Raw genomic sequence first — 13,728 nt, 5'->3', positions numbered from 1 at the left:
GCTTGGGTTGGCAGGAATCTTAGAGATCATCTAGTCCAACCCCCCAGCCAGAGCAGCTTCACCTGGAGCAGGTTGCGCTGGAATATCTGGAGATATTAAAAGCCCCAGGTGGCTTTTTAAAATACCCAGAGAAGGAGATTTCACAATCTCTCCTTGCAGCCTGTTCCAATGTGCTCTCACCATCAGGAGAAAGACATTTTTCCTCATATTCAGATGGGATTCCCTGTGTTTCAGTTTGTGCCTGTTGCCCCTTGTCCTGTCCTAAGCACCACTGGAAAGAGTCTGGGTGCTCAGGAAAATTTTTTCAAAGGGTAAATTTTTTCAAAGGATCGGTAAAAATACTAAAATGTGGTTTGCATTCTGTGTTCTTGGGTTTGGGGTTTTTTGGGAATTGAGTCACATTTCCTCAATACCAGAATGTGGTTTGCATTCGGTGTTCTTGGGTTTGGGGTTTTTTTGGGAACAGAGTCACTTTTCTCAAAACATTATCTGGTTATTGGTATTTTCTTATCTCGCAGTCAACATGAGTCTGACACTAAATTTATCCTAATCCTGGATAGAAGATTGGACACATGGACATCAGTCAAAACGACTCTCCAAAAAATAGCAGTAAGTCCTCTTTAATGTTAATTGCATTTAATGTACTAAGTCACCATGCCCACTCTGTGTCTCCTTCAGAAAGCACTGGGAACCAGGAGCAGTGATGCTCCTGCTTTCTCTCTAGGTAGTAGTTTGGTTTATGGCCCTGTAATTAATTTGAGTGCATAAATGGGCTGTTTGTGTACTAACTTGCTTGTTTGATCTATTTGCTGGGTTTTATACTCTTATGCAGTGGTTCAAATGCGTTTTGTGCCATGTTCTGTGCTTTGGACGGGTGGAAAATTTGGCTTCATGTATGTTCTTTCTAGACGCTGGTTATTAGTGAGACTGTGTTTTACCCAATTGTTGGTGACTGAAAATTTTAGGTTCTTTAAACAGGCTTCACAAGCATTTGTATGTGGGCATGGGTGGAAAAATCTATTTTAAAAGTGTACGTATTCATTCACGTGTTTTAAATGATCTAGCACACGTTTATGTGCTACACATTGTTAGCACGTATCTGGTCTGAACATAGCTCACAAGTGGGGTTTTGCAATTCTGCCTTGCACTGTCTTGGAATCAGAGCTTGGATTTACAGTAGAGCATGCAGCTGTAGAAAAGTCATGTTTGGGGGTGCATGGGGAGGTAGGAGCTAAGAGACAAATCGTTTCCCAACCACACCGTGCCATGTGGGTAACTCAATGGAAATACTCTGAGTGTATTATTATTGTTTGTTTCTGCATATAATCGTTCAATGGTTAAAGACATTGGTCTGTCTGAGAAAGAATGAAGTCAAGGGTGTGTACTGAGACAGGAAACCTGGTTCTGATAAAGCTACGTCTTACAGTACTTTAAATTGTTAATACTGGTACTGCTGAACTTGGTGTTCAGTACCTGGCTTTGATGGCATTTTGCTGGTCAGCATCCTGCAGGCAGAAGAGAGGGTTCCCTTTTTGCAGTGTGAATGAGGTACCACTAAGAGTATTTTTGGTTCTGATTTTTCTGAATGTCACAGACTGAACTAGCAAGTGTGGTTACCATACCACTGGAGAAGAAGCAGCATTTAGAAAGCAGTTCTTTAAAGTGATCATCAAAATTCCGTTCTGCTGCCAGCGTTTGAACAGGTGCTAGTACCAAGAGCATCCTTTAAGGATGATGTACTTGCTTTGCATAGTTTGGAAGTTTCAAATGGGGAAAAATCCTGCCCTAATTTGTAGCTTCTACAGAAGTGTCATTCATTTTGTGCTTAATAAGAAAATGTAATGGTTTGAGCATACACCCTGTTTGTGTACCTGTATGTGCCATGTGTCCATGTGGGGAGGTGACTTTGCCTGCAGTATCAGGGCTGTCCATGCAAAGAATGGGGAGGTGCTCTGTGCAAAGAGGGATGAGAAGCAGGAAACCTGTGTCCACTAAATCTTAAGACTTGAGAATATTGCCTTAAAAACAGAATCTGGTCCTAAAGGGCTGTCTCTGTGTCCAGAAGGTGTAAGGACAAAAAATTAAATCTTGATTTCCTGTCAATCGCACATCATAAGCCTTGGTGCAATAAAAAAACCCCATCTTTTTCTGATCTTTGTACAATTTTGGAGTAAAGGAGTGCCATGAAGCTGAATTTAAAATACAGAGCGTGTCCTATTTTTTCCAGCATATGTATATGCAATTGCAGCTCTGCGGTTGTGCATCTGATCTTGAAAATTTTTCTATCACACTGTACAGATTTTTGTTTTAACTCTTTGTGTATGTCTCTAATTGCCTGGGCAAATCAGGCTAGCGCTGGCTTCGGGAAGCGATGCACTACTGCCGGGGTCAAGCTTCGGGTTTTGGCCGGAGCATCTTTCCTTACTTTGTCCCCGAAACACTAAACAGCCCGAAAAGGCACCTTGGAGATAACGGCAGGGGGGAAGGGGAAGGGTGAAAGCTCCAAGCTGAGAGCCCAATCCTCGCAGGAAGGAGCGTCTGCAGGATGATTTTTGGCATTCCACCTTAAAAGCAAAGCCGGCGCTGGGGAGGAGAGCGGGGCTGCCAGCCGGGAGCCGGGTGCCGGCAGGGCTGCCTGCCTGCCCGAGCCGCTGCCTGCCCAGCCCTGCCAGCGGGGCAGCGCCCGCTGCCATCCGCAGCATCCCCATCCCATCCCAGCCCATCCCATCCCATCCCAGCCCGGCCCAGCTCCCGGCGGCGATGGCGGAGGCGGGCCCGCGGCGGGGCGGGCGGGCCCGCCCGGGATGCGGTAAGGCTCCGGGCCCGCCGGGCTGCGGCTCACGGCGGCGGCGGGAGAGCGCCGGAGCGGCGGGTCGGGCTGCGCGGGGGCGTTCAGCGGCATCCTCCGTGCGGGAGCAGCCGGGCACCCGCCGGGGGCCGCCGGGCACCGCCGGGGACCACCGGGCACCGCTGCCCCGCAGTGCTGCTCCCGGCGCTCCAGCCGCAGGAGCGGCTCTGTCATTGCGCCTGCAGGAGAGGAAAGGAAGGGAAAGCCGCTGGCAGGGAGGGGGCCCTGCACAGATCTGTGCCCCAGTGATGCTGACAGCATCTTTGGGGGGTTAATTATGCAGCCGGCTGAAATAAAGGTAGCAGAGCGCTTGGGAGTTTCATTCTGGTTCTGGGGGAAGTTAAAGGTTCAAATTAGCGGTGGCTGGCATTTTATTGCATGACTTTTCCTTTAAGGGGCAGCAGAAAGTCATTAACTTCAGCACCTGTATAAGGACTCCTGGCCGCAGTCTGCAGTGCTCAGAAACAAACTTACTGGCAGATACTACTTTTTTTTTATTATTATTATGTTTATTGATTACCAACCTCATGGATGCCCCGGTGAACTGCAGGAAAGAATATTCTCTGAAAACTGAGTTCCTAAAATTGGGGGTAAAAAAATCACACTAAATGTGTCAGAATGAGATATTCAGTAAGGAGGCAGTAACTGTGATGCTTTCAGTGCTTGTCCTTGTGCTTTATTAGCCCAGTTCCTCTGTATTGATTAAATCAGGGCTCTCTGTGTGGTTATAGTTAAATGTGCATTTAAAAAGTTGCTGAACTGGCCTTAAGGTATCCATATCTGTGACCTCGGAAGGGGAGGGACGTTGTGAGCACGGGCCGTGGTCGGTGAGACAGTTAACAGTAGTGAAATGTTGCCAACTGCCTGATTTAGTGGAATTGTGCTGGTAGCTTTCTGCCTTCCCTGGTGCGCTGCAGAGGGCAAAGGCTTTAGAGGGTTCTTTAGGTGGTTTGTTACATAACCTCAGGTTTATCAAGTGCACAAGATTCTTTTTAGTCTTAAAAATGATAAGATAAAGCATATGGCAAGATTAAGGACCCTTTTGTCTTTGCTTTTGTTAATATATTGTGGGAGAGGTTTTTTTGCAGCAGTACCTTCAGCATCATTAGAGTTCAGTTTTCAGGAAGCTTATCTACACTTCAGCCCTGAGAAAAACTGAAATTGTAACAATGATTAAAAAGGATGCAGTCCCTACAGGAATGTTATGTTGAGGAATTATTGGCCTATGTAGGGTTTTTTCTAACATTTCATCCCTTCCCTTAGGTCTCTAAGAGGGCACAGGACATGGCTTGGTTGGTGTCTGTCTTTCTGCAAGCTTATTTCTTGGCTTGTTCATTTTTTTCCATGCTTGGAATACATTAGGGATCATTTGCAAAGCTGCATTTCTTGTTTTGTAGCTACTCATAAGTGCTGACCTTGATCCTATAAGATCAGCTGAAAAATCCCCAAACGCTTTCTAAACTGAATGAAAATCAAATCACCTGCCCTGGAAGCTCAGCTATTTTGAGGTGAAATATCAAGGAGCACAAAGGGTGCAGTTGTGTGTGTATGGCCGTAAGGTTGTCCCTGTGGCAGAAGGATGTGAGTGCTGTGGTCTCTTCTTGTGTGTTGTGTGGAACATGTTGGGCATCCTGAAAGCAGGTGTGTCCAAGGGCCTCTCTGCTCTCAGGCATTTCACACATTGTCACTGTGCAGTGCAGTTTTGGCAGGCAGCTCTGCTTGCCTCCTGGTTGCTGGTCCCTCTTCCTGGAGCTGTGGGTTTCCTGCCCAAGGGCTTGTAGGAGAAGACATTCAAAGTCTACACGTGGGGGAATATGGTTTGGAGACCTGGACTCTTCCTCCAGGGAATTTGCTCTGCGCTCAAAGGGTGCCTGTTAAAAAGGACTTCAAGGGGTAAGAGAGGTCAAAGCTCGAAATGCCAAACAGGGTTAAAGGGGACAGGGGATGAAGGGGAATAGTGATATCCGACCAAGGGAGGATGAATTTCTGGGTGGTTGTTCTCAAAGATATTCCTGATGCATTTTTCAGGAGAGGGTCAAGGTAGGAGCCTAAAGGTCACAGAGGAGGCACTGTGTGCTGCCCAGGTGCTGGAGCAGGAGCACAGCCCCCGGGGCCTGGAGCCAGCACCAATGTCTCTGTTGTTTAATGGTTTGCTGTTGTTTCCAATGCCAAATCTTTGTCCCTGGCACCGCTCTTGTTGGCTTCCAAAGGGTATGAATTTGTCATTTCATTCACAATCTTTTTTTTTTCTGCTCCTACTTGAAATAACGGATCAATATATTGGATTTATGTGGCTTATATGATCCTAGAAGTCACTGTCCATTTCTAAGTGAAGTTGTGGGCAGTGGAAGCCACAACCTGCCCCTTCCTACCCAAGAAAACAGAGCAAATGAGTGACAGTGCAGTTCACAGATGTCGGATCCCAAGTGTAAATCAGGCCTGTTTTAAACAACACTAATGCATGTTTGTGGGAGTGATCTTTGTTTTGAAGGCACAGATGAAGTGCCCTGCAGTGCAAAGTACGTAAACATGTTCATTACCCTCACCCTTGGTATAGATGTTATTGTCATGTTTCACAGGGGAGGATATTATAAGGAGGAATATATGGAGAAATGTAACCTGGCCTGGCAGGATCTCAGACTAAATCATGTCTTAATTAACCCAAGTCTTTGCATCATGCGCTTATCCATAATTTAATGATGCAACTCCTACTTTCTTAAAAATTCTTTTTCATTCTCAAGCACCCTTTTCACAGATCTATTTAAAAATGCACCTGCCAACCATATGCTTGAGAAAAGGCTCCAGCAGTGTAGACAGGAAATTCCAAATTCTTGCCACAAATTAAATGTTGCCTGGTAATTACCAAGGACAAGACGAGTGTGCTTGATGAAGTTATGGGATGATTAGCAAGTTTGGCAATATATTTTGCTTCCTCAATCTGTCATTCCTCTCAGCGTTCCAGCCCTCTGTTCCCTGCTAAGTCGTAATTTCACTCCCCAAGTTATAATGATGAACAGTATATGTATTATTAAAGTTTATAATAAGTGTGCCTGCAAGGTGCATGGCTGAACTCCTGCCTGCTCCAAAGGGAAGTGGGGCTGGACAACCCCGCTGCAGTTACATCCCATATCTCTAAACCACTCCCAGCGTCTCCCTCCTGTTTTAAAAATAAGAAAAGGCTGTCAGGAGCAATCAGAAAAAAAACCCTGAAATTGAATGATGCCCCCTCTTTTCAGTGCATTTGGAAGCTGTTGTTGGACCTGCCATGTGCCCAGGGTGGATGTTGTCTCTGTTTCCTTGCAGGCCTCCTTCCCAGGGAATCTGCACTTGGTGATGGTTCTGCGTCCCACGGGCTTTTTCCAGCGCACCTTCACTGACATTGGCTTTCGGTTCAGCCAGGAGGATTTTCTGCTCAAGTTACCGGTACGAGGGTGCAGAGCTGTCTGCGTGGTCGGAGGCTGCCCGTGCACCTCGGCTCGGGGGTGACACTGTCCCACTCTGCTGCTGCCCCAGGACATGGATCCACTGGAGCACGTCCAGAGGAGGCTCAGAGGGCTCAGCCCCTCTGCTCTGGAGCCAGGCTGGGAGAGCTGGGGCTGCTCAGTCTGGAGAAGAGAGGGCTTCAGGGAGATCTCAGAGCCCTTCCAGTGTCTAAAGGGGCTCTAAGAGAGCTGGGGAGGGACTTGGGACAAGGGCCAGGTGGGACAGGACACAGGGAATGGCTTCCCACTAAAAATGGGTAGGTACAGATTGGATATTAGGAAGAAATTCCTCCCTGTGAGGGTGGTGAAGCCCTGGCACAGGGTGCCCAGAGCAGCTGTGGCTGCCCCTGGATCCCTGGAGTGTCCAGGGCCAGGTTGGACAGGGCTTGGAGCACCCTGGGATAGTGGAAGGTGTCCCTGCCCATAGGAGAGGGGCTGGAAATTTCGTGATCCATAAGGTGCCTTCCTACCCAAACCATTCTATGTGAAGAGTAGCCAGGAATTTGTCTGAAAAGTCAAAAGACGTCCCGTGGAGCTTTTGCTATGAATTTCATCCATATTCATCTAAGACTCCATACCAACATCATGCTGGTATTTGTTCCTAAAATAGCAACTGAAATGAGTTTATATTCTCAATTCAAAATTTCCAGACTTTTAAAACCACCTTGATTATAGGACATAATGAGAATAATTAAGAGAAGAAAAGTAAATTTATAGAATCTCAGGTTGATGCTATTACAAACATAGGAAACAAATTAATGCTTTTCTTTAGGAAATAGCATGATTTTCACAAACTTTACATTTTTCACTCTAAAATTGCTGTTCTTTGCACAATTTTGAACATTCTTGACATATCCCACGGCAGATCAAGACACACGAAAAATCATGAGTATATATTTATGTGAAATTGGTCCGTGCTTCATACCCTATTAAAATGTATATGTTTTTTCCAGTTTATTGGTCATCCCTTACTTAAACCTGCATCACTTTGCTTTCAGCCCTGTTCAGCAGCATCTCACTGTGCTTTGCATTTAGGGAAGGCGGCACCTGGGAGGTGAGGGGTGGCTCAGGAATGGTCAGATACACCAGATAAAAGCTGCGTTAAGCCATAAGTGTAAGAAGAAAGCCCTGCTCCAGAACAATATGTAGAGCAAACTCAAGTTTTAGGTCCATAAAAGTTCCGTGTGCCTGGTGCGTGTCTGCTGGGTGGGAATGGTGATCCCTGGCTGACAGCAGTGCCCTGTGTGCAGGTGGTTATGCTGAGCTCGGTGAGCGACCTGCTGACGTACATCGATGAGCAGCAGCTGACCCCGGAGCTCGGGGGCACCCTGGAGTACTGCCACAGCGAGTGGGTCATCTTCAGGACGGTGAGTGCGCCTGGGCACGGGCTCTCGGCCAGCTGGGGCTCACTGAGGAGGGTTTGCAGTCAGGCAGTGAGCAGTGGGTGGCTGAAAGTAGCCCCCAAAGCCACTGCACCTCCTGGATCAGGTGTGCAAAGGAGCCAAGGGGTGTTAGGCTTTGATGGGTTTGCAGGGGAACTGGGTGATTGACTCCCTCAGGCTCCTTTTGAAACGGCTCCCGGAAGATGTGTCTTTATAAATCTTCATTAAAATCCCCTTAATGGGAGATACAAAATAGGCTTCTTTTTAATAATGGTCTCTTAATGTGATTAATATCAGAGCTGTGTTTGGGAACCAGGGCAGTGAGACTCCCTACTGCATACTGACCAAATGGAGAGAGTTCAGAAAATTTCCTTTTAGTTTTGTTTCTTCCCCTTTGCAAGAATTTTCCTTTAATGTTGCCAGGAATCAGGCATTTAATTCCCTGAGTTGTGCCTTGCCGTATGTTTTTATGCTTCCTGTACACTCTCAGCTTTCCCTGGGATGTTGTCTCCCAAATGAATGGCAGGTTGGATTGCCAGTGGGATATTCTCTCTGTCTGCCGTGGCCATGCCACCCACCTCTCTCTGAGCAAGCTGGTGGGCTCCCCTTGCACACCTCAGCCCTGGCTCTTCGCGCGCTCTTAATGAGCTGTAGGAATATCGTGAATCCCGAGCTGATGGCAATCACTGTGTCCCACCAGGCCATAGAGAGCTTTGCACTAACTGTGAAGGAAATTGCCCAGATGTTGCAGTGCTTTGGCACGGAGCTGGCAGAGACGGAGCTGCCGGAGGACATGTACTCGATCGAGCGCATCCTGGCCCTGCGCACCGAGAGGTACTGCCAGCTCAAGGTACGGCTCAGCCGAGCTCCGAGATGTGCACAGCCTGGTGGGGCTTCTGCTGGTTCATGGCCTGTTTGTTTGGTGCCCACTCCTCCTTCCCTGCCGTGCACGTGTACGTGGTGTCAGACAGCAGGACACAGCGTGCCTGTTTCTGTGCGTTCCCTGTGCGTTTGCCATGCACTGAGCAGCTCTCCCTGCCAGAGCCAGCAAACTGCCTGCGCTGCCAGCTCCCTCCTGCCTGCAGCAGCCGCTGTCTGCAGCCTGCTCCTCCCATGGGCTTTGCACGTCTGGCTGCCAGGAGGGCCGTGGGAGGCTCTGTCACCTGTGTGTTCGTGATCCCCTCTGCCTCACTCCCTTGTCTGCAGAAAGCTGCATGCAAAGCTCAGCAGCAGGTCTGGAGGGGTGGTTTATCCCCTGGTCCCTCTGCCTGGTGGATCTTCCCAGGGGGACTTAAGGGAACCGTGCTGGGGAGTGTCCAAGGTGAAGATTTCTATGTGAGCACACAGCACAGAGCATTCATGACGTGATCCCTGTCTTCATGTGAGCCTTCAGGTTTTGTCTTGTAACAACATTTGTTTCTTGAATATTTAAATTTTTTTTCAACTCTTTGTGATTGTAATTAATATTGTTACAGGAGTCAACAGAAGCTTTAGTGCAGCCAGCTGCTGCTTTATCAGGCTGTTGTCTTTGGTGCTCCTGCATCTTTGAGGGAGAAGCACAGGCCTGGCCCCAAACCCTGACTTCAGAAGCAGTCACTGTGTTAATAGTTGTTCCGTGCGGCTGAAGAATGAGCTCCTTTGCTTTGTGACAGGTTTCATTTACCTAAGTCAAAGAATTGTATCTATTTTAATTTATAATCATTTGTCATTGATGAGTTCCCAGAAAGCTGCCTCTAAGAAATACTGAGAATGTCATCCAAACTGTGCTGTGTGTAGGCATAAACGCGTGTGTGCATGTTTAGAAAGTATCATTATAGATACTGCCAGTGGGCCTCTATCTGCTCTTTGAAAATGAGGAGAGGGATATAAAATAGCAGCTACATCTATTGCAACATGACTCAGTGACTTCAGCTTCGTGCTCAGGACTGTGGCCACAGTGTAGGGGGCAAATATGAACAACACAGAGTGGTTCTGTGGATAAACCAGTCAGCAATGCCCACTTCTCTCTGTGGAGAAATTAAACACATCACGTGCTTTCATTTGCGTAGAAAGCACAGCAGCACTCAGTATAAGCCATCTGTTGCTTTTAATTCCTCATCTATTAATTTCAAATATCAAAACCACTCATCGGCTTTTGACTGAAATGAGGTCTGTTGGCTTTTTTCTTTTGTTCCTCCTAAGACCATGAAACACAAAAGCAGATGAGAAACTGCACAGATTGTGGTGACAGCAAGACATGGGATCCTTGTCTCTCTCATGACAACCCCAAGATTGGTACAGTTGACTCCTGAATTCAGATAATTAGTCAATCAGAATAATTTATGTAGCTGTGATGCTGAACAGAAACTGGCTGCAAGCACAATGAAAAAATGACAGAAATTAATTAAACCGAGTAACTAAGAAATTAACCCCATTGATATACTGAACAGAAAAAGTCAAGTTAACACCCTTTTGACAGGCAGGCTGCTTTGCTGTATGGATAATGAATGGCTTTGAATCAAAAGAGGAACATGGGTCTCTGGAGAGTGAGGTGTAAGAGGATGAAATAACAGCCACCCGCAGTCTAAAGCATGCTGCATAATTCCTCCCCCTTCTGAGTCTCCTGCATGTGGCAGTATCAAAAGGAGATGGGGTTTTTGCCTTGTGGTTGTCTTGCAGGATGTTTTAGTGACAGGGATGCAAACTGGCAGTGGACACTGTGTGTGGCAGAGGGGAAGTTCCTGCAGCCATGTCCTGCTCTGGGCTGCTGTCCTGAAGCTGATGTTATGTTGAGGTTGCTGGGAGCTATCTGGGGCAGGCAGACATTTAAGCAAGTCTGGGCTTTCTGAATCTTCTCCCTGAGGAGGTTTTGGCATTGTTTCTCTTGCAATAATACCCTGGCCATCTCCCAGGATGGGCTCTCACTCCTCCAGTACCTGGCTCTGCAGTGGAGCCATACACAGGTCATTCCTTCAGGGCCTCTTCCATCTCAGTTTATCAGCTACATGTGTTCTCTCCCTCCCTCTCATTTCTGTGTTCGGCCTCTTTTTCCTGAAAATAGTTGTCTAAATGCACCTGTTTGCTTTGGGGCTGAGCCCAGCCAGCACAAAGCACCTCAGCTGATGCTAATGAACCCACCAAGGGTTTAAATTTTCCCTAAGCAGGGGTTGTATTGGAGGTGTTGACTTTATATGTAGAGGTTGTAGTGAGTGGTGCTGTGTGGGCTCAGTCCTGGCTTTGTCCCCCCAGGGGATGCTCTTCTTACAGCCTCCTCTCCTGACCTTGATATGTAGAGGTTGTAGTGAGTGGTGCTGTGTGGGCTCAGTCCTGGCTTTGTCCCCCCAGGGGATGCTCTTCTTACAGCCTCCTCTCCTGACCTTGATGGAGAAGCACAGCCTTCAAGCTGTGGAAAATCTTGCTCAAAGACATGAACTTGTGGACAGATGTCTCATTAGGAGATGACCACCTGCTCATCAGGAGAGAGCTGGGGCCGTGCTGGCCTCCTGCCTCTTGAATCATTTTGTGGCCTGATGTTTTCATGTGTGCTAGTTTCCACCCAGTGACCAGTCCATGGCTCAGCCTCATGCAGCTCCAGGGCTAACTCCATGTTAAGAGGACTAAAACATCTGGTAGGAGTCCTTTGGTCTGTTGGATATTGGTGCTTCATTTCACAGATGGAAACTAAGGCAGGAGAAACACGAAATTACTTACCCTCACCTCACAATAAATAGCCTGAATCAGAAATGTTTTGTGTTATACAGGAAGATATTACAGCAGTCACAAAAGAGGGAAACTTGCTTTTGAGCAGTTTTGAAGAGCCTGACTCCGGGGAGTGCAGTCAGGACCAGCAGCAGGAGAGGCCTGGGGACTGGGAGACTGTGAATCGGTGAGTGCACTATGTCCCCAATTTCCCTGATTTTTCAATGGAAACACTCCAATGATTTAGGTGTAGATGTGTTGTTTAGGTCACCTATCAAATACAAAGATATACTAGAATTTTGCTGCAGTCCATCAAATTGCTGGGCAACTTGTCTCATGATTTTGACTTGCTCTGATTTTTATCCCCACTGTTATGATGGGGCTGTGGAGCAGATGCAGGGTTCTGCCATGCCAGGCTCCCAGGTTTTACCCAGATAAATGGAGATAGCAACAAATGCTTCACACAGGTGCTGTCACCTGCAGTGAGGGTTTCATTAAAACTCTCTCTGACTCATTTCAAGTCATGTCTGTTGACTTCTTCTGAGACCTTGGGTCCAGAAGACCTGTATAAGTGATCTCTAGCTCCTGTCCATCTCTGCTTGTCCTCTGTTTACAAATTGTTCCAATCCTGTCCTTTGTCTGTGCCCAAGGTTACTTGGTCAGCTGCGTGAGATGGAGACTGCTTTTGATGGCTTCTGGGAAAAACACCAGTTAAAAATGGAACAATATTTACAACTCTGGAAGTTTGAGCAAAGTTTTCAAGAGGTAGGATCAGATACGCTTCCATTGGCAGAAGGGAGAGTTGGAGACCTAATGGAGAGAAGTTTTTATGCTTTTTATTTTGAGAGCATTTAATTTACGCTGCTGTTCCTTGACTGTGGCAGAGCTAGCTAGCCTGGGGAGAGCTCTGTGCTTCCTCATTCAGAGCTAATTGAGGTATCACTGCCCTGCAGCCACGTGGATTTTGCTGATGGACGCATCTTTGAATTTAGAAATTAGTTCTTGGACGCTAGTTGTATTATTGGATTTAGCAATCTTAGCTCAAGTGTGATTAATTTTGGTCTCAGAATGATTTCCTGGCTGTGCTTTGTATCCTTTTGCAGCAGTCGTCTTCTTTGTGTCTAGGTCAAGAATGCCATTGAATTTTTAATGGGTCAGCAAGTGGAGCTGCCCGACACTGGCGACAGTGTCCCCCAAGTGAAACAGAGGCTCAAGGACTTGGATCATTTCGATGGTATGGCTCAGGTGAGATAATACATAGAAAGAGCACTAATGAAACACTAACAAGCCACATTCTGTATTTGTGGTAGGAGGTGCTTTGTGCAATTACCTGGTTCTGGTGTAATTTGTTGATAAGTGCTGCACGAAAGGATCGATTTCATGTCTCTGCTCTGCACAGCAGCACTGTGATCATTCTGAAAGCCAGGGTATTTAATTATCATAGTTAAAATAAATTGCTGAGCCACCGTGAAAATCCGGAACAGATAAATGTCTGAACATGGAGGAGGCGTGGGATTTAATGAGCTGGAAGAAGAATTATTTATATTTTAAGTGCTTTAGCTGTGCTAATAGGCAGAAACTTGTTACCAGGCACATGGAGTTGCAAAAAAAAGTTGTATCCTGACGTGCCTGTGACTTGAACATAACATATGGGTGAAGACTAAGAGATGTAGGGGAAAGAAGAGTGAAGAGAGATGATTCACAGGAGCCCAACTGAGGATGTGACCTTTGCAAAGGGATGTGCTGGGCACATGGGCCAGGGTCAGCAGAGAAATCCGGGGGGATCTGGACACAGAAGATAAGAATTCTAGAGAAAGGTCTGAGGCTGCCTGGCCATTTGGAAGAAATGTTTAGGGAGAGAGGGAGGAGGATCAAAAGGCCAGGCAGGCAGGGTGCAGCAGGAAAGCCATCCCAGTGTGGAAAGCCAGCCTTGGAGAAACCATTGCAGTGACTAAAGTGTGCAGAAAAGATAGTGTGTTCTTGGCATCAGGATAAACCTTAACTACCCCAGTTGCCTTTGGTGCTTGGGAGCATAGTGGGCCTAAACTGGACATCAGCTGCAGTTTATTCAGGGTGCAGTTCCTGGAGAGGGCAGTGATGCATTGCCAGCAGGCACTCACAGCGTTGCTGCTGTGGTGAAATATTGTTTTCTTCTTCATCCTCTTTATGGATAGCAAAAGTTTTTCTTCCCAGATGGTGGGTACCATTTTATCCTGCATAAGGCACCCATTCTGGCTACTCCTAATGGTATGGTCATCTCCATGTGTGCCTGAAATCTGGTAAGATGAGAAAGTGCATGTTGGTTTATGTGGATGTGTTGGCACTATTTCTGTAAGTG

The 13,728-nt window shown here is 46.9% G+C and overlaps 1 protein-coding gene across 4 annotated transcripts in view; it reads left to right on the top strand.

The window, feature by feature from the left end:
• MCF2 (MCF.2 cell line derived transforming sequence) overlaps window positions 1-13,728 on the top strand; it is a 54,960-nt gene that overhangs the window by 17,534 nt on the left and 23,698 nt on the right. For all 4 annotated transcript variants that reach the window (XM_039572051.1, XM_039572050.1, XM_039572054.1 and 1 more), the window contains exons 4-10: window positions 519-609; window positions 6,152-6,271; window positions 7,581-7,697; window positions 8,413-8,562; window positions 11,453-11,577; window positions 12,041-12,155; window positions 12,516-12,635. In XM_039572051.1, coding sequence (XP_039427985.1) covers window positions 519-609; window positions 6,152-6,271; window positions 7,581-7,697; window positions 8,413-8,562; window positions 11,453-11,577; window positions 12,041-12,155; window positions 12,516-12,635 — 838 coding nt within the window. The remainder of the gene's footprint in view (window positions 1-518; window positions 610-6,151; window positions 6,272-7,580; window positions 7,698-8,412; window positions 8,563-11,452; window positions 11,578-12,040; window positions 12,156-12,515; window positions 12,636-13,728) is intronic.

The sequence above is a fragment of the Corvus cornix genome, chromosome 4A (assembly GCF_000738735.6).
Source record: "Corvus cornix cornix isolate S_Up_H32 chromosome 4A, ASM73873v5, whole genome shotgun sequence".
NCBI classification, from domain to species: Eukaryota; Metazoa; Chordata; class Aves; order Passeriformes; family Corvidae; genus Corvus; species Corvus cornix.
Note: the sequence above shows the minus strand (reverse complement) of the source record. Positions and strands in the feature narration are given on the sequence as shown.